This window comes from Tupaia chinensis, unplaced genomic scaffold (assembly GCF_000334495.1).
Source record: "Tupaia chinensis unplaced genomic scaffold, TupChi_1.0 Scaffold000187_1, whole genome shotgun sequence".
Taxonomy (NCBI): Eukaryota; Metazoa; Chordata; class Mammalia; order Scandentia; family Tupaiidae; genus Tupaia; species Tupaia belangeri.
In genome coordinates this window covers 6157518-6178295 of record NW_006159662.1, presented here as the reverse complement: position 1 = coordinate 6178295, position 20778 = coordinate 6157518, and the positions used below count along the sequence as shown (strand labels likewise).

Genomic DNA, 20778 nt, shown 5'->3' with positions numbered 1-20778 from the left:
AGGGGAGTTCGCAGCCCAGCCACAATGGTAAAGCAGCTCTCTATTATGCTGAGGCCATAATGGTTTGTATTCTGAGTCTCGCTGCGTGTGGTGATCCTGGCTGGTGGAGCTGTGATGTGAGGACCCTGTTGGAGGTCCTCCCTGTCACCCTTTTCTTTTTGTCTCCTTCTCTCATGGAAGAAACTGATAAATAAACTTAAAAAGAAAATAGAATTTATCTACCTTGTGAGGCTGTTGTGAGCCTTAACAGAAGGGATGTATATGAAGTGCTTAGTTTGCTTATGACCTGGTCGGGGGAGTCTGCTGTGGCCGTTGAGAGCATTACTGTGGATGCAGACATCCCTCAGTTCTGCACCTCCCCTCACTAGCTGTGTGACCTCACATAGGTGCTTAATGTCTCTGATTTTCATTTTCAATCTCTGTAAAATGGAAATAGTAATTCCTTTTTAAGGTTGGTTTGTTTGTTTTCCTAGAGTATGTGTGTGTTTGCCAGAGACAGAGAGAGGAGACATCACCCACATGGAGAATGGTCACACTAATTCCTTCTAGAATGGTCATGCTGCAATTCCTTCTCCACTTCTCTCTCCTTTTAGGATTTTGGGCATGTACACATATGTGCCTGGCCTGTTTCTCAAGTTACAGTCTGATTGCTCAGTAGATGGTAGTTATACCATTGTTGATAAGTAAGAACAGTAATCAAAGGAATGTGTAGAAAGTATGGAAAAATTTGAGAGCACGCCGGGCACACGTGCGTGTTTGTGTGTGCCCAAGATCCCAAGGGGAGAATGGAGGAGAAGGGATCATGGTGTGGCCATCTCCCCTTGGGGGGTGATTTTTCACTTTCTGTGTCTCTCTCTGTCTCTCTCTTTCTGGCAAGTGCACACGCCCTATAGCAAAAACCTCCCCCCCCAAAAAAAAAAAGTAAGTATGAAAACATTTAAATACTGGTGTCGTGGTTAAGGGCACTGGACTCCTCACACGGCCAACCGTGGTTGGAGTGCTGGACCTGGTGACTTGCTTTCTTACTTTCTCTCTCTCTGCTCAAATTTAAATAAATAAATAAATGCTCAATAAAATAATTCTTTAAACAAATTTCAGATACCTGGAAACACTGCTTTCTCTAATGAGATGGTAGTGCTGTTATTTCCATTACCCTGTGATCCTAAGAAGATCTACTGTTGCCTGTTAATGTGTGTGATGGATCATAGCAGCTGAGTAAGGGGCAATTAAGCCTTGTTTTAAAAGGACTAGAGAATGTAAGGAATGTATATTCCTGAACAGTTGAATTATATTAAACCTAAACTGTATAGAATTAAAAGCGCCTTAGAATGCCCAGTCAGCAAGTGACATACTGGAAAGCAGCATGGATTTTTAGACCTGTGTGTCTTTATTTGCATGTGTAGGAGACTGTTCTGAATAGTGGTTCTCAGTCCTTTCTGCCTAGTTTCTCACATGTCTCCCCTGTGCACTGGATGCTTCAATAACCCTTTTATGTCAAAAGCATATTAAAATTCAAATGAAAAAGACAAGTTATTGGGGCAGGCAGGTGACATAGTGGTTAAGGACGCTGGACTCCCACATGACTGACTGTGGTTTGAGTCCTGGACCTGGTGGCTTGCTTTCTTGCTTTCCCTCTCTCCCTCTCTGGTCAAATTAAAATAAGTAGTAAGTAAGTAAATAAATAAATGAGGGTAAATAAAGTAATTCTTTTAAAGAAAGGTAAGTTATTAACAAGAATTAACTTTTTATTTTCTCTATTTTACTTATTAAAAATTTCATTTATAGCCATTTGATACTTAAAACCTATTCATGGGAACATGGTCAAAGCCACCAGGTCTAGCCCTTGTGTCTCATATTTGAATTGCTTTTCTGTCCTGTTGGCCGCGTGGCCAAGGGTTTGTTTTATCTAGTGGTAAACATTTGCATTCATAGAATGTTTGTGGAGAAAGATGCAGAACTTCCTGTGATTGGTAATGTATCTTTATTACAGGCTCAGCAGAACAGTCCCTCTTCTACAGGATCTGGCAACACATTTTCCTGCAGCTCCCAAAAACAGATCTCCATCCAGCACAGACAGACCCAGGTAGGCTGGTGATCAATGAACAGTAGGGGAGAAGACCTGCCTGGGAATAAATGCTAACCATATATGAACTTTTTGATTCTTCTCTTTGTTTCCCCCCTATTTCTCCAACCTTATCTTATTATTTGTGTATATTTCATGCAGAACTTGCATTTGGGGTATTTCAAGTCCTTTGGAAGGTGCTTTAACTTTTTTAGACCTTTGTTTACCTTTCTAGTTTGTTATAGCAGAAATGCTTGTTACTACAGCATGGTGTTGGGACCAGCAGTTGGTGTAATAGCTATGTCATTGGACTCTCATGTGGTCGACCACAGTCTGTGTCCTGGACCCAGTGGCTTAAACTCACGCTGGGTGTGTGTGCGTGCATGCCCAGGACCCCGAGAGGAGAATAGATGAGAAGGGATTGCGGCGTGGCCATCTTCCATGGAGGGTGATTTTTCTTGCTGTCTTTCTGTGTCTCTTCTGTCTTTCTGGCGAGTGCATATGCCCTATAGCGAAAACCTCTCCAAAAAATAAAAGAACTACAGCATGGTGTTGAAAATTGCGCTCTGAAAGCCTCTGGCCTGGGTTCAAATTCTGGCTCTGTAGCTCATACAATGTCTTGTTAGGCATCAGTTTTCTCAGTATAAATCATGTGTAAAATGTGGTTGATTGTAACGATAGCAGACAGTAGATACAAAATGCTGATTAAGACAGTGCTTACAATAGACATTCAATAAACATTACTTCCTTACTTTATGAAAGCATTAATAGTTCATTTATTCCGTGTAGTTGCCTGCTTATTTGCAAGACCTTGCTAAACTTCTCTAAGATGTGGTGTACCAACATAATTTACTCCTTAAACAGTTTTCAGGAACTCTTTAATTAGGGAATGTTGTGAATATTTAAAGCTGAAAGGATGATGGATAGGTTGTTCATTTCATAGCGTTGAGTTAGCCAATAGTATAGTGGGGTTTTTTTCAGCCTGTTTTGGTGCCGTTATCTGTGTTGCCTTCAAGACAGAATCCTTGGCAATGTAGGAATATTTCTTTTTGTGTATTGTTATTATTTTAGACTTGCTTTAGGGCATGTGCACTCACCAGAGAAAGATGACAGAGAGAGAGACAAAGTGAGAAAGCAAGCTGTCAGGTTCAGGACTCAAAATGTGGTCAACCAGATGGGAGTCCGGTGCCCCAGCCGCTGTGCCACCCCCTGGCACTGTAGGACTATTTCTTAAAATCAAGAGCTCTGTGACTCTCCTGAGCTTATTTTAGTTTTATGTGAATCACTGGCTTTTGTTTAGTTAATCAAACTTAGTAGTTGAGCACCCAGCTAACTTCACCTTTCCCTTTCTGATTGCTCTTTGTTTCCACTAGATGGCATGTTTGTTCTATAGAGATGTGGTTCATGTCTCCTTTGAAGTTCTTTTCTATTCAAAGTTAGTTTCATTTCTACAGTAATGCATATTTGTATTGTTAAATGTGCAGCAGTTTGAGAATTAGTATATTTGATTCCAGAATTGGCATGTTTTTGAAGTGCCGGAAATAGCAGGATGTATGAAATCCAGCTGAGACTTAAGAATGCAGTGAAGGAAGCAGATTTACTATCTGGAATGATACCATCCCAGGCTGTTTGTGCTACAAGTTCTTTATTCAGAAAAGTATTGAGAAAAGTGCAATGGCAAGTGATGTTTTGAGATTAATCCTACATTTATTTTGTCTTTGTCTCTTATAGTCTGACCTCACAATAGAAAAAATATCTGCACTAGAAAACAGTAAGAATTCTGACTTAGAGAAGAAGGAAGGAAGAATAGATGATTTATTAAGAGTAAGTATTAAAATATGGTAAGAGATATTATGGCACGCACCAGTTAAGTATATTTGAATTATGTGCATATCAGAGAAATAACAACTATAGTCAAATAAAGTTAAATAATAAAATCATTTGGACATTTTTCTGTAATATGAAGGAATCTTAGTAGGAACGAGAATCACATCTTTATTCTTTAGATTAGAAATTTGATACTGATTTGATGTCTAGATGAGAAATTTTTTTTTTCTTAAATGATAGAGAGTCCACACATGAGAGAAACAGGGACATACACCAAGGGTGTTTTTCAAGCTGCCAGGTCCAGGATTTGAACTGCAGTTGGCCATGTGAGATCCAGCTCCTTATGCATAGTGCTTAACTGCTATTCAGTGGAGCTGGCCCTTTTTCAATATTCTTGATTTTTATTTATTTATTTATTTATTTATTTATTTATGGAGAGGTTTTCACTATAGGGCACGTGCGCTTGCCAGACAGACAGAGACAGAGAGACAGAAAGCGAGAAATCACCCCCCGGGGGGATGGTCACGCCGCAGTCCCTTCTCCTCCATTCTCCTCTCGGGATCTTGGGCACGCACGCACACATGCCCGGCGTGAGTTTTAAGCCACCGGGTCCGGGATGCGAACTGCGGTCGACTACGTGGGATTCCAGCGACATAGCCATTACGCTAACTGCTGGTTCCCTGGTTTTTATTTATTTATTTTTAATTTATTTACTTATTTATTTTTGAGAGAGAGAGAGAGATTTTTGCCATAGGGCATGTTTGTTCACTGGAGAGACAGAAAGTAAGAAACCACTCCCCAAAGGGGGATGGCTGTGCTGCAGTCCCTTCTCGTCTATTCCCCTCTCGGGATTCTGGGCACTCATGCTCATGCACCCAGTGTGAGTTTTAAGCCGTCTGGTCCAGAACTCAAACCACAATCGACTGTGTGGGAGTCCAGCGATGTAACCATTACACCATCTCCTGGTCCCAGTATTTTTGAATTGTAAAATTTCTTTTCTCAGAGAAATTTTGTACCTTTTATAACGTATTCATCTAAAGTTTTGTTTATGAAAGTTTTAAAATGATGAGCATGGAATTTAAAAGATAAGTTCTAGAAGATAAACCATGATATTAGAAAAAAAATATATATATATGTTTAAATATACAGTTTGCCATAATAACTTGTTCGTGAAAATAAGTAAGAAACGTTTATTGTTTTCTTTTTATAAAAAGCATGATCTTTATGATAAACAAAAGACTAGAAAAATGTGTCACCCGTCATTCTATTAACTGAGTTAAAATGTTTCCCCTCAGTTACATCTGGACCATTTGTAGCATATATACAAATGCATATATAGAGTAGGGTAGCATTTTGATCTTCTCTAGTGATTGAGGACATGCAAGGTTTTATCTAGCTTTGTAGTAATGCAGTCATTTCAAATTAGCTCCGTGAGGCCCAAGAACCTTCAGGGCTTTCATGACAGAGCATTATATGGATAATATAGAGATAATTTTGGCCTATTAAAAGTTTCTAGCCAGTCAGGCATCGTAATCTAGATTAGTGATTAACAGATCTGGATCCCACATGGCTGAACGGTGGTTTGATTCCTGGCCCTGACAGATTGAAAAACATTCTGGCTGTGTGTGCATCTATGCCCCAAATCCTGACAGGATGGATAAATGAAGTAGGGGTAGTGCAGTGTACCTGCACTCCATTGGAAGGTGCTTTCCTCTTTCTCCCTCTCTCTCCGGAAGTTAAAAAGGGAGGAAAGAAAATTTCCTAGCCAAATTCCAGTATCTGGCAGGTTTTAAAAAATTAATTAATTAATTTTATTTATTTATTTTTTTGGAGAGATTTTTGCCATAGGGTGCGAGCACTCACCAGAAAGACAGAGATAGGGAGACAGAAAGCGAGAAGTCACTCCCCGGGGGGGTGGCCATGCCACAATCCCTTCTCCTCCATTCTCCTCTCGGGATCTTGGACATGCACGCACACGCGCCCGGCATGAGTTTAAGCCACCAGGTCCGGGACTTGAACCATGGTCGGGTACATGGGAGTTTAGTGACATAGCCATGACGCTAACTGCTGGTCCCCCTGGCAGGTTTTTATTCAGAATAGCTCTAATGGACCGAAAAAGGGTTATGGGCTTATCTTCCTGCTTCAGGCCTTATTCCCTTAAGTTGATACTTTTTTTTTTGCATTTAAAAAAAATGGTGCCAGAGCTAGGAGGTGGCAGTGGCTAAGTTGCTAAATCCCATGTGACTGACTGCACAATTCAAGTCCTGAACCTGGTGGCTTGAGAAACACACTAGGAATGTGTGTGTGTGTACCCAAAATCCCTAGAAGAGAAGGGATTGTGGCATGGCCATCCCACCTGGGGTGATTTATTTTCCTTCTCTCTCTCTGTCTGTCTCACACATACCTGATAGCAAAAATTAAAACAAACAAACAAATAAAAAAACAAGTGGCACCCTATTGTCCAGGAAGCAGTCTGTTTCCTTTACTCACCACTGCTGCCTCCACTTCATTGTCTTCTGAACCTTGTGGCCTTTGCCTGGATGTAGAAAGGTGTTGGAGCATCTCTGTCAGAGAGGAAGACATGAAGGCAACTGCCAAGTTTTGGAGTTGACTAGAATTTGTGTTTCTGATCTGGAGGATAGACAGTGGGGGGAAAGACCATAAGTTGTCATATTTCCTTGTAGGCAGACACAGGTCATTCATTGAATTTTTCCGTTTTAGTGGGATAGTATAGTTGCATTGGGTTCAGCTACTATAAATATAAACTTCTAGAAGACATTAGTGTTAGCAACCACAAAAATGTAAAATTCCTAAAAAAATAAAATAAAAAAAAATGTAAAATTCCTGACATTTTTAAATAAGTTGCCAGAGTTTGATTGATTCCATATGTTTGATTGCATGTAGCAAGGGAACACTCACCTTCCAAAAATAGATTGGATTTCACTTAAATTTGTGATCTTTGGCTTTTAGATGCTTTAGTATGGGTTAGTCAAATCTATCCAAATGTAGTTACACTTTGCCATTCTAGGCAGTGTAATGGTTACGTTGCTAGACTCCCACATGGCTGACCATGGTTTCTGTCCCAGACCTGGCTGCTTGAAACTCATTCCAGGGCTATGCACGTGTGTGCCCAAAATCCCAAGAGGAGAATGGAGGAGAAGGGATTGTAGTGTGGCCGTTCCTCCTGGGGAGTGATTTTTCCCTTTCTTTCTGTCTCTGTTTTTCCAACAAGCGCATGTGCCCTGTAGCAAACAAATCTCTCTTTAAAAAAATGGGAACCAGCAGTTAGCATAATGGCTAAGTCGCTGGCCTCCCATGTAGTCGACCGCGGTTCGGGTCCCGGACCCGGTGGCTACAAATCGCACGCTGGTCTCGTGTGTGTGTTTTTCCAAGATCCCAAGAGTCGAGAATGGAGGAGAAGGGATTGTAGTGTGGCCGTTCCTCCTGGGGAGTGATTTTTCCCTTTCTTTCTGTCTCTGTTTTTCCAACAAGCGCATGTGCCCTGTAGCAAACAAATCTCTCTTTAAAAAAATGGGAACCAGCAGTTAGCATAATGGCTAAGTCGCTGGACTCCCATATAGTCAACCGTGATTTGAGTCCCGGACCTGGTGGCTTAAACTCAAGCCGGGCATGTGCTTGTGTGTGCCCAAGATCCCAAGAGTCGAGAATGGAGGAGAAGGGATTGCGACATGGCCACCCCTGTGGTTCTGATTTCTTGTTTTCTGTCTCTCTGTGTCTCTCTGTCTTTCTGGCGAGCACACATGCCCTATAGCAAAAAACCTCTCCAAAAAAAAAAAAGGAAAAACTACTATGGGCCAGCAGGTGGTATGGTGGTTAAGGCACTGGATCCTACATGACTGATTCTATAGTTTGAGTCCTAGACCAGATGTGCCTCTGTGCCCAAAATCCTAAGAATGGAGAAGGGATTGTAGCATCGCCATCCCCCCTGGAGGGTTATTTCTCACTTGGCAGTTGCATTTGCCCTATAGGAAAAATCACGAAAGAAATTATGCTTATGATGAGGACAGAAATATTTGGAGATGGAAGCTGTTTTACATGGGTTATTTTGAAAATGAAGCTGAGGGGGGCCAGCAGGTGATGTGGTAGTTAAGGCACTGGATTCCCACATGACCAACTGTAGTTCGAGTTCTAGACCTGGCAGCTTGTGAATCACACTGTGTGTGTGTGTGTGCCCAAAATTCTGAGAAGAGACTAATGGAGAAGGGATTGTGGTGTGGTTATCAACTCTGGGAAGTGATTTCTCACTTTTCCTCTTTGTCTCTTTTTGTCTCTGTCCAGTGACCACATGTGCCCTATGGCAAACCCATCCCCCCGCAAAAATAGAGCTGAAAAGTGTCAAAAATGGAGTGTTCTGGGGGACCAGCAGTTAGCGTAATGGCTATGTCGCTGGACTCCCATGTAGTCGACCGTGGTTCGCGTCCCGGACCCGGTGGCTTAAATCTCATGCCGGGCGCATGTGCGTGCGTGCCTAGGATCCCAAGGGGAGAACGGAGGAGAAGGGATTACGGTGTGGCCATCCCCCCTGGGGGGTGATTTCTCGCTTTCTGTCTCTATGTCTCTCTCTGTCTGTCTGGCGAGCGCATGCGCCCTATAGCAAAAACCCGCCCGGCGTGAGTTTTAAGCCACCGGGTCTGGGATGCAAACCGCAGTCGACTACGTGGGAATCCAGCGACATAGCCATTACACTAACTGCTGGTTCCCTGTAATATCTTATTTTTGTGCTTTGTACTATTTCAAAATTGCTTATATCATTTTATTGGGAAATAACAGATTTTTTTCCTCATTATTCAAGCAAGTTATTATAAAGTAGCTTTTTGCCAGAAGAGTAGAGATCTTTTGTTTAACATACAAGGATAAATTTTAGGAATTGCAAGTCAAATTTGACTTTGGGTTAGTGGTTCTTTCATTCTCTGTTATTGTAGAAGGCTTGAATTTTTCAAAGTATTTAGCCCATCCTGAAGGCTTTTCACCACAGCTAAATTGACTGTGTGCTTGCATTCTTGAGTCAGGGCCTTGTTTGTTTGCTCTGTCTTATGTGGGCATGGGTGTGCCTGGCTTCTTTGGTGAAGTATGTTTGGAAATGAGAATTGAAGAACAAAGATCTAATCGTTAAAGAACAGTGTGTGGTTTTAAAAAAATCTTAATTTTTTGAGAAGTGCTTAATCACCCTTCGTAAATATTTAATCTATAAATACTTAATCACTTACTACATGTTTTTTTTCTCTTTTTAAGATTAATTTTATTTATTTTTTTAAAAACATTTTCTGTAGGGCACATGTGCTTACGAGAGAGAGCGAGAAAGAGAGAGAGAGAGGGAGGCAGAATGAGAAAGCAAGCCACCAGGTTTCTTTTTCTGGGGGGGGGGGCGAGGGCGAGGTTTTTGCTATAGGGAGCTTGCGCTCTCCAGAAAGACAGAGAGAGGCAGAGAGACAGAAAGCGAGAAATCACCCTCTGGGGAGATGGCCGCGCCACAATCCCTTCTCCATTCTTCTCTTAGGATCTTGGTATGGATGCACACATGCCCCGTGTGAGTTTAAGCCACCGGGTCCGGGACTCAAACTGCGGTCAGCTAAATGGGAGTCCAGCGACATAGCCATTATGCTAACTGCTGGTCCCACCACCAGGTTTGAGACTTGAGCCACACATGGTCAGCCATGTGGGAGTCCAGCTCCTTAACCACCACGCCACTTGCTGACTTTGTTACATGTATTTTTATTTATTTATTTTTTAAATTTACTTATTTGTTATTTTTTTTAATTGAGAGATTATTGCTGTAGGATACTTGGCTCGCCCGGGGGGGGGGAGAGAGAGAGAGAGACAGAGACAGAGACAGAGAGACAGAGAAACAGAAAGTAAGAAATCACTCCCCAGAGGGAATGGCCACATCACAGTCTTTTCTCCTCTTGTCTCCTCTCGGAATTTTGGGCTCACATGTGCGTCCGGTATGAGTTTTAAGCTGCTAGGTCTAGGACTTGAACCATAGTCGACTATGAAGGAGTCCAGCGACATAACCATTATGCTGTCTGCTGGTCCCTATTACTATTTTTTAATTTGACTAGAGAGAGACAAGGGGAGAGAGAAAGGGAAAGTGAGAAAGCAAGCCACCAGGTCCAGGATCGAACCACAGTTGGCTATGTAGTAGACCAGTGCCTTAACCACCATGTCACCTGCTGGCCACTATGTGTAGTTTTAAGCAGTCATTGTTGGTTTTTATTGTATTGTATTTTGTAATAGCTTAGGCATTTGTCATGTAAAGATTAGCTGTAACTGGATATTGGAAGGCCCAAAGTAAGATGAGTAGAAAACGTGCCCAGTTCTAATAACAGAATTCATCATTAATAACAAAAAATTTTAGGGGAGAATAAAGGAATGAATTGTTTACCTCTTTTTTGTGTGTAAGTTTTTGCTGTGCAGCACATACACTCACCAGAGAGAGACACACAAGGGTTGCGGGGAGTGGGAAATCATCCCCTAGGTGGAGGATGGTCATGTCACTACCTCTTCTTTTCCATTCTCCTTTTGGGATTTTGGGCACACATATATACATGCATGGCATGTTTTTCAAGTTGCCAGGTCCAACACTCAATCCACAGAGTTGGCTGTGTGGGATTCAGTACCCTAACCACCATGCCACCCACCTGCTGGCCCTGCTTCCCTTTTTTTAAGGCAAAGATACTCTTACGTTTGAGCCGCAAGTGTGCCTTTGATTTAACAATGGATAGAAATGATTTTTCTCTCTCCCAAGAAGTTGCTTTTTTCCTTGGAGCTCATTAACAAAATTTTTTTCTGTTGAAGGCCAATTGTGATCTGAGACGGCAGATTGATGAACAGCAAAAGATGCTAGAGAAATACAAGGAACGATTAAATAGATGTGTGACAATGAGCAAGAAACTCCTTATAGAAAAGGTGAGTAGGTGATGGTGGCCTGATGCTCAGTGTGTTCATTGTGTGGCTTCCGTTCCTCACCTGAGGTGAAAGACTTGCAAGTGTGGCTTTTTAGGACAAGACTTCTTAGGGTTTGACAAGTAGATTCTACCCTTGGTCTGACACTGATGCAAGCATCTAGAGTGGTAATTTGGGGCATGCTTTCCAGCTGGACGTTGCTTTGAGTGTGCTGTTGATGGAATGGGGACAACCTGTCCTAATTGAGAATGTATTTGGAGTGTTGCTCTCCTAAATGTTTAGATTCATCCTAACAATCAAAGTGAGTAAGCTATTAGAGTAACATTTTAACTCCAAAGACCATTTCAGAAATGGAATTTGGATAATTCATGTTCATAATAATGCAATAATGGTTTTTTTGTTTGTGTTTTTTAAGTCCTTACCTGCATATCATTACTGTAATTGAGGTTTTCTTTATTAGTAATTGACTAGATGCAGCTTGCGTTTAAGTGTCTTTAGTAACTATTTAACAAATTCTAGTTAGAATTTCTTGGAGTTTTGAGATGGCAGTACTTAGTAATGAAATTATTAAAAGACTACTTGTTAGAGGTTTGAGACACACTGGTGGTTATTCTTGAAGGCTTTGGAGTACTCTTAGAGAACACTATCTTTCAATAAAATTAATTGTTTTATTGAGTTTGAAGATAATTGAGGTGAACTTTATTCTTTGACTCAACAAGTTTTGTAGGAGGGAAATCACTTTTTCTCATTTTTATGAGCAAGAGAAATAAGGCATATACTGATATAGAGAATTTATTTAAAGTTTTAGGGTACTACTTGAAGTCTGTGTAGATTCAACCATTGTAATAAAAGCTGAACAGCATAGTAAAATAATGCTATTTCTGAGTTATTATATGAAAATAGAATTTTCTGTTTGTTAGGAGTAGTACACAGTTTAGGTTTATTTCCAAAAGAATTGAAATTTTAGTACTTTATCAATTTTCTAAATAGGGAATATTTATTGTATGTCTGATATGCCATGCTGAAATATAAAGAAACATAAATGAAAATGCAACTACAATTTGGGAGGAAATACAATCTTCTCTCCTAAAAGACTTGTGTTCAAAATGTAGAAAGACACTTAAGCCTAATGGTAAAAAATCAACCCATTAAAAATGAGCAGGTCTGGGACCAGCAGTTAGCATAATGGCTATGTCGCTGGACTCCCACATAGTCGACTGCAGTTTGTATCCTGGATCCGGTGGCTAAAAAACTCACACCGGGCGCATGTGTGTGCGTGTCCAAGATCCCAAGAGGAAAATGGAGGAGAAGGGATTGTGGCATGGCCATCCCCCCTGGGGGGTGATTTCTCTTTTTCTGTCTCTGTCTCTCTCTGGTGAGCGCACGCCCCCTATAGCAAAAACTTCTTTAAAAAAAAAAAAAATGAGCAGGTGTACCAAGGTTGGATTGTGTTATCAGGACCCTGTGGTCTGTCTCTCTCCTCTGTCTCCCTCTCTGTCTCCTCAACTTTCTTACTCACAGAAGAAATAAAATAAATAAACTTAAAAAGGAAATAAAGATATATTACATACACAAGGAAACCTATTCATATGAATAGTGCACCTATTAAGAAGTTTATTAAAGGAAATAACACTAATTGGGGAAAGCTGTAAGGAAGAGGAAACATGTTCTAAGCAAGACATAGCGATGACATAAATTGCCAGTCAGTTTCAACTACACTGGAGGGACCAGCAGATGGTGTAGTGATGATATTGCTGGACTCCCACACATCTGGCTGCAGTTTGAGTCTTGGACCCAGTGGCACGAAACACACCAGGCATGTGTGTATGCGTGCCCAACATCCTGGGAGGACAATGGAGGAAAAGGGATTGTGGGAAGGCCATCCCTTGCTGGGGGTGGGGCATATGATTTCTTATTTTCCCTCTCATTGTGTTTGTCTCTCACTCTCCCTCGACAGTGCATGTGCCCTAGGGCAAAAAAAAACCCAAACTACACTAGACGTCTCAAGTAAATATATCCTCCCGCAGTATTATCTCTCATGGTGCCTTTTTCTTTTTCTTCTGAAACAATTTCATTGAACAGAGATTTTTACTATTGGGCGTGTTACTTGCTGGAGAGACAGAGAGATAGAAAGTGAGAAATCACACCCCAGGAGAGATTTCCATACCACAGTCCCTTCTCCATTTCCCTCTCAGAATTTTGGGCATGCACGCTCACGCACCTGATGTGAGTTTCAAGTCTCCAGGTCTGGGACTTGAATTGTGGTTGGCCATGTGAGAGCCCAACAACGTAAACATTACATCATCCTCTGGTGCCCCCCCCTTTAATATTTGGAGAAGTTTTCTCCTATAGGGTGTGTGCGCTCACCAGAGAGACAGAAAGCGAGAAATCACCCCCATGGAAGATGACCACGCTGCAGTCCTTTCTCCTCTATTCTCCTTTTGAGATCTTGGGCATGCGTGCACACACGCCCAGCATGAGTTTAAGCCACTGTGTGTGAGACTCGAACCATGGTTGACTGCATGGGAATCCAATGACATAGCCATTATGCCAACTGCTATTCCCCCCTCAAAATATTTTTAATTGGAGTGGCATGGTGGCTAAGGTGTCTTGGATCCTTAGTGGCTGAGTGCATGGTTTGAGTCCTGGACCTGGAGGCTTAGAAAATACTCCTGTTGTATATGTGCATGCCCAAAATCCCTGGGAGAGCATGGAGGAGAAGGGATTGTAGTTTGGCCATCTCCCCTGGGAAATAAATGATTTATTTTATCTCCAGCCAGTCCAAATCATGGGCCCGCGCACACCTAATATACCCAGGGAGGTCTCTGGATGTAATTACAGAAACTTATCATGTGGGTTATTTTCACAGGGTACTTTGTTTTACCGTGGTCACCATTTGGCCCCCTCCTTCAATCTTTTTTTTTTTAATCATAATTTCTACCTAAAAACACAAACCAGCCGTATTTACTGGTTATGTCCCCCTGTAGTCATAAACACCAGTTTCTTTCCATTTTCTATACTTAGCACTCATATGGTCCCTGATATGTAACTGGTTTTTAGTAAATATAAGTTGAGTGAGTGATGCCCTCAAGAATCAAGGGTAGATGATGTCTCTCCTGCTAAGAATTCTATTACAAGATGGATTTATATATATATATATATATATATATGTATATAAATATACTCAACACAGTTGTAATCCCTTCTCCTCCATTTTCCTCTCTGGATCTTGGGCACGCAGGCACACGCACCCTGTGTGAGTTTAAGCCACCAGGTCTGGGACTCGAACCGCAGTCGACTGCATGGGAGTTCAGCAACATAGCCATTAGGCTAACTGCTGATCCCTGGAGATGGATGTATTCTTCCAGCCTGTGGAGGGCTTTCTCATGTCAGGATCCAGTGTTTGGCAGCAAAGAGCCGTGGAAGGTTTTGAGTATGAAACCAGAAGTCCACATAGCGGTGTTTTGAGAACATGAATTGGCAGCAGTTCTCTAGGATAGCTTGGATGGAGAAGAAATATAAAATAGGCAAACAGTTTAGGAGTGTGGCATTGATGTGGTCCAAATATGAGATGCTGAACTTGAAAATGAAAAAAAAAAGAGGCAGATTGAAGTTTTATCAGGAAAAATATTTCCATTCTTTCATTGTCCTTTTTGTCTTTGTTTGAACAAGAATGGTGTTCCATCTAAAGCATGTTTGAACGAGGTTGACTATTCTGAGATGGTGCATGGCTTTTTAATAGTATTTTCCCTTTTCATAAAGTTTTGAGTTTCTAAAATTGGTGTTAAATTCCTTTTTCTGTCCTTTCTCGCTAAGTCAAAGCAAGAGAAGATGGCATGTAGAGATAAGAGCATGCAAGACCGCTTGAGATTGGGCCACTTTACTACTGTCCGGCACGGGGCCTCTTTTACCGAACAGTGGACGGATGGTTATGCTTTCCAGAACCTTATCAAGTAAGTGAACTTTCATGATGAAATGGAGAATTTGGTTTGCATCTTTTAATTTATCTATTATTGTTATCAGTAATCCTAGTCATGGTAGTCATCTTTTCATTGTTTTAATCACAAGATATGTAAAGAGATAAGAAATGAAATGAAGTTTTAAAAAGATGACACAAATAATCAGAAGAATAAAAAATGAATTCTAGAGCTGATCCTACATAGTCTCATGGTAATGCAATTCCCACATGGCCAACCGTGCTTAGATCCCACCCTAGTGGCTTTAAAAAATCTCAGCCAGGCATATGTGTGAGAGTACCCCAAATCCTAACAGGATGGAGAAATGAAAGAGAAGGAGCTGGGGCATGACCGTGCCCCATTGGTGGGTGCTTTCTCCCTCTCTGGTGAGTGCTTGCTCCCTTTGGCAAAAAAAGAGCTAAATGTTAAAGCTTAAATGAATTAGAATCACTAAAGCTAAGGAAAAATCTAGGGTTTGACTTGTTACATTTTTAATTAGGTAATGAATTTTTATGAGTATATGTTGAATATTCTGGGGCCGTGGAAAAATGGACTAGGAAAGGTCCAAAGGAAGAATTTCATGAGTTAGGTATAGGTTGCTGAAATCTGAAATGTTTCAGAATTTGAAACATTTCTTTTTTAACATTTAGTTTAATTTTTTTCTTAATTATTTTATTCAATTTCATTTATTCATTCATTTGTTTATTTTAATTTGACCAGAGAGAGTGAGAGAGGGAGAGAGGAAAGTGATAAAGCAAGCCACCAGGTCCAGGACTCGCACCATGGTCGGCCATGTGGGAGTGTCTAGCACCTTAACCACCACATCACTTGCCGGTCCCCAGAATTTGAAACTTTTTGAGCCCTGACATGATGCAGCAAGTGGAACATTCTACACCTGACCTCATGTGACAGGTCATAGTCAAAATGTGGCAGTATAAAAGCATTGTATAATGTTGTATTAGGCATAAGTAAGACATACATGAATTTCAGGTTTAGACTTGAGTCCCATCCCCAAGATACAGATACCTCATTTTTTATGTGCAGATATTCCGAAATTATAGAAAATCTTAAATTTGAAATAGTTTTTGTCCCAAGCAGTTCAGACAAGGGATACTCAAACTGTATAATGCAAAATAAAACCCATATAAAAACCTTTTAGGAAATGTCCCTACGCATCTTTAGAGACAGTGTCCAGGCATCAAGATCACTTCTTTGAAGTGAGGAGCTGCTGAGCGAGAGGTCAGGCTGGTGACCAGTCCCACTGTGCCAGTCTGCAACTTGTAGTCTTGAATACTCTTTCAGTTTATTAGAACTATTGTGTGTACTCCAAGAAGGGAATTAAAATGTAAAATCTAAAATTTCAACTATGTGAATAGTTACTAGTAGTTTATGATTTAAAATGAAAAGTATCTTCAGGTTGTAGTACCTTTTTTTTTTTTGGAGAGATTTTTCACTGTAGGGCGCATGCGCTCACCAGACAGACAGAGAGAGACATAGAGACAGAAAGCGAGAAATCACCCCCCGGGGGGGATGGTCACGCCGCAATCCCTTCTCCTCCATTCTCCTCTCGGGATCTTGGGCACGCATGCACACGCGCCCGGCGTGAGTTTTAAGCCACCGGGTCCGGGACACGAACCGCGGTCGACTACATGGGAGTCCAGCGACATAGCCATTACGCTAACTGCTGGTTCCCTGGGTTATGGTACCTTTTGATGTATCTTACTTATTTTGATTTGTCAGGTCATTTCCATTTGAGACTGGAGGTGGGATGAAAGCACTGTATTTTTCATTGTGGGCTCTCAAACTTTTCATTTCCAGAGCAGGATGAGTTAGGAGGTTTACAGATGCCTTTCCTGCCTATTTTCCCTATAGTAATAGTATCAGTATGATTTGAAGAACATAGGACACTTTGGGTAATAAACATAAATAACAAATATATGTACAAAAGAAAGGTACAAATACCGATGCTATGTAAAATACTTTGTTAAAACTGACCTCTAGATTACACATTAGTAGTCCTTGTTTTATATATGAAGAATGAACCTCCAACTTAGTTCAGACATGTTTTTGCTTTACAACTGGTACCTCAAATATCTATATTTTAGTGTAAAAATCCTGGAAGCAAATCATAGACTTCTGAATTAGGCCAGAGGTTCTGAGCAGCGTGGACTCTGAGCTGTAAGCTCAGGGTCTGGTGGTTACAGAATTGCACCAGAGCACTGTGCTTACATTTACTCAGCAGTGTATACCCATTCCATGACACTGACCACAGTGTGCAGATTGCTCTGGAAGTGACATACCATCGTGCTTCCAGATTGGTCAGAATGGATCAAGAAGATAAAATATCATATCCCCACTAGTGGCCAAAACCATCAAATGCTCAGACTCACAATTGACTTGATTGTGGCTCCTTCTTGCCATTGACAGTGGTTACTTGTGGGATCACAGTCTCTTTAGACTTTTACTCAAAAAGATAGTAAGTCTGTATAGAGATGGAGAGTGTAATTAATTTTAAGTGCTTAAAGTTTTTGCAGATGGTAGCAGGATTTTTTCTTTGTACTCTATAAATGGCATAATGCCCATAAGGTTCTAGAAGTCTATCTGTTGATTGATTGATTGGGGTTTTTGCTATAGGGCATGTGTGCTCAATGGAGAGACAGAGAGATAGAAGAAATTACCCCCCAGGGAGTTGGCTATGCCATACTCCTTTCGCCTCTCAGGATTTTGGGCAGGCACACACATGGCACCCGGCTTGAGTTTTAAGCTGCCAGGTCTAGGACTTGAACCACCGTCTACTACATGGGAGTCCAGTGACATAACAATTATACCATCTGCTGGGCCTGGTTCTGGAAAATTTGTACAGAGAGAGAGAAAGAGACAGACACAGTGAGAGGGAAAATGAGGGAGTATGGCCACGCAGAAGTCACTTCTCCACTCTCCTCCTGGGATCTTGGGCACACATGCACACTTACCCAGCATGATTCTCAAGCCACCGGGTCCGGGACTCAAACTGTAGTCGGCCATGTGGGAGTCCACCAATGTAACCGCTACACCATCTGTTGGTCTCCCCGTATTTTTTTTTTTTTTAATTAAAAAATTATTTTCTATAACTTTTGTTTTTTAGAGAGATTTGTGTGTGCTCACTGGAGAGACAGAGACAGAGAGACAGAAAGCAAGAAATCACTTCTCATGGTCCCTTTTCTTCTTGGGACTTGGGCATGCACACACACATGCCTGGTGTGAGTTTTAAGCCGCCAGGTCTGGAACTCGAACTGCAGTCAACTATATGGGAGTCCAGCAATGTAACCATTATGCCATGTGTTGGTCCCTGTATTTGTGTGTTAAAAAAAATAATAAAAAAACAAACTTAGTTTAGGTGTTACCATATTAGTGGAGATGACTTTATGGGGTGATAATGACTCACTTAGACTGCAATAAATAATAGATTTATTATTTCTTATTTTGCTTAGTATCCTATAAACTTGATATCTTTTTGGAAACAATTTGAGGAAGCTTTAATCTAAACAAAAAAAAGGCATTTGAAACCTTGTATACCTTTTTTCTCTATTCTTTTAAATTAGTTAATTATTATTACTATTGTATAGTTTGCAGTAGGACGCATGTGCTCTCTGGAGAGAGTGGTGGGAAGTGAGAAAGCACCCCATGAGGAGATGCCCATGCTGCAGTCTCTTCTCCATTCTTCTCTCAGGATTTTGGGCACACATGGTTGCGTGTTTTCATGCCCACTGGCTTAGGGATACGAACCACCCAGTCTTGTGGGATCCAGCCACCCTAACCACCATGCCACCTGCTGGCCCTTGTATACTTTTTTCTTACTTAAAAGATCTTTACTTTTAATGGGCTCTTGTTTATTAACTGTTGAAAGGGAATAAAAACTATTTCTTTTGAATCTGAAAATAAGGTCATAATAGAAATTTTTTTATGTTCCCTCCAGCGTACTTTCCCACTCTGAAGATTATCATAATTAGTGTCTTAAGTCAGAGACTTTAAAAATCAGATCTGTTTGATTTGAGAGACCTTATTTTCTTTGAAGTTTATGAAACATGCAGGTAATGAGTTATTCATGTTTATTTGTAATTGTATTAAGATGACTTTTGACTGTCTTCTTCTCTAGGCAACAAGAAAGAATAAATTCACAGAGGGAAGAGATAGAAAGACAACGGAAAATGTTAGCAAAGCGGAAACCACCTGCCATGGGTCAGGCCCCTCCAGCCACCAATGAGCAGAAGCAGCGGAAAAGCAAGACCAATGGAGCTGAAAATGAAACGTACGTTCCTTGTTGGTAGGCACATGCGATGCCACACACCCTTCTAATACGGATGTCCTGCTGAGTACCTCTGGAAACTACTGTCAATGACGGAACTCCCTTTTGTTTAAGCTTTCTTTTGAGTTACATTAATGAATTGCTCAACTGGTATGAAAGTCATATAGCATTAATGGGTCCTCATAGTCCTGCCCTTTATTTAGGGGTTTTGAACAAGAGGGAGAAGTAATATCAGTTAACATGACATGAATTTTGATCACTCTTGTAGCAACTACAGAATTAGTGTATTTGGGTGATACCATTACTTATATGTGGCTGGAGGTTACGGTGCATCTACATTATCTGAGGGGATCATCTGGCTCCCATTTCAGATTGAAGAGTGTTCTTAATTGGTGGAAAGAATACTTGGCTAATGGTCACGCACTGTAGGAGTCAGCCAAGAAAAAAGTAGCTGTTATGTAGGAAAGGGACATTTTCATATTAAGCCAAATCTTGACCTTACCAGAAGTTCTTTACTGTTCTGGAAACCTAAGGAAAACCCCAATATCTTAACTTACAATGCAGTCTCTTCTCTGTCAGTCCATAGTTGTTGCACAGACCTTGAATAGGAAGGGTAGAAAATCCTGGGCTCTGATGCCCGCCTGTTCCATTCCTTTATTCCTTGCTCTTTAGTTGAAAGGAAGTTTCAGGTCTAAAGATAGCCACAAACAAAACGTATATTCTGTAACTTGAGGACCTGCCATGGTTGCCATGCTTCTTTCTTTCTTCCTTTTTTTGGTTTGTGTACCAGTTCTCAGAAGCATACTATTCCATAATTCACTTCAAGTGTAGTAATTCTTGTATTATACAGTTATTAGAAGTCCATGACATCCCAGAAATTCATCTTCCTTCATTCTAGTGAGACAGATGGCTTAATCTCAGTCCTGCCTCCTACACACCTGATGCATTGGGAAGTCTTTTTCTCAATGTTATGTTAAATGCTTACTTCATGCCAGCCCCTGTTCTGGGATACAGGCCTAGCCTTAGGAGCTCACGGTTTATTTGCAAAAGATGAATGGATGAATAAACTAATTATATCAAGCATAGTAATAAAAGTATACATAGTGAACTAAGCTTGAAAAGGTCTTCATTCTTAAAACTTCATGTAACTTGACTAGAGTTTAAATATAAATGATTTCTTTCAAAAAGTCCAAGTAGGAGCCCAAATTTGAATGATCCTTGAGGCAAATATATTTGACTCTTATTTCCTTTTGTCATGCTTATTGTACAAAGCCATTGGCTTAAGAGTGAAGAAGGCATAGGTTGTTTCTTTGCCACTGAACAATAATTAGAATTCCGTCTAGGTGAGCAGTGTGTCTGTAAGCACTGGCCATCTGGAGTCCTGTGAGCAATCCAAGCTGGATAGTTTTCAGTCCAGTTGTTAATTAGAGTGTCTGTGATTTGGCTCTTGCTTTTGACCAGAAGCCAAAACAGGCCTCTGGAGTGTTGGAGTGAGTCACATTATCCTTTGCTGGTATTGAACCTATTTGAGGCAGAGAGAATTATTGACTAGGACTTCTTATTTCTCTTTTTTTAATGGTGTAAGAGGGAATATAGATACAGGTATTTCTGCACCCGGGAAGAGATGAGTGTCTCAGCTCTGGTGGATGTCTTTCTTCTTACCCTATTTTCTTTGACTTAACCCTCAAAAGCTTTATTTTTTAGCCATTTCTGGTTGATATGAA

General features: G+C 40.9%; 1 protein-coding gene across 1 annotated transcript in view; it reads left to right on the top strand.

Moving 5' to 3' along the window:
- Positions 1–2034: 2034 nt before the first annotated feature.
- Positions 2035–20778, top strand: part of TLK2 (tousled like kinase 2) — a gene marked incomplete at its 5' end in the record, with an annotated part of 51622 nt that continues 32878 nt past the window's right edge. Inside the window, 5 exon segments of the mRNA XM_014587191.2 lie at positions 2035–2083; positions 3794–3886; positions 10706–10816; positions 14630–14766; positions 18905–19057. Coding sequence (XP_014442677.1) covers positions 2035–2083; positions 3794–3886; positions 10706–10816; positions 14630–14766; positions 18905–19057 — 543 coding nt within the window.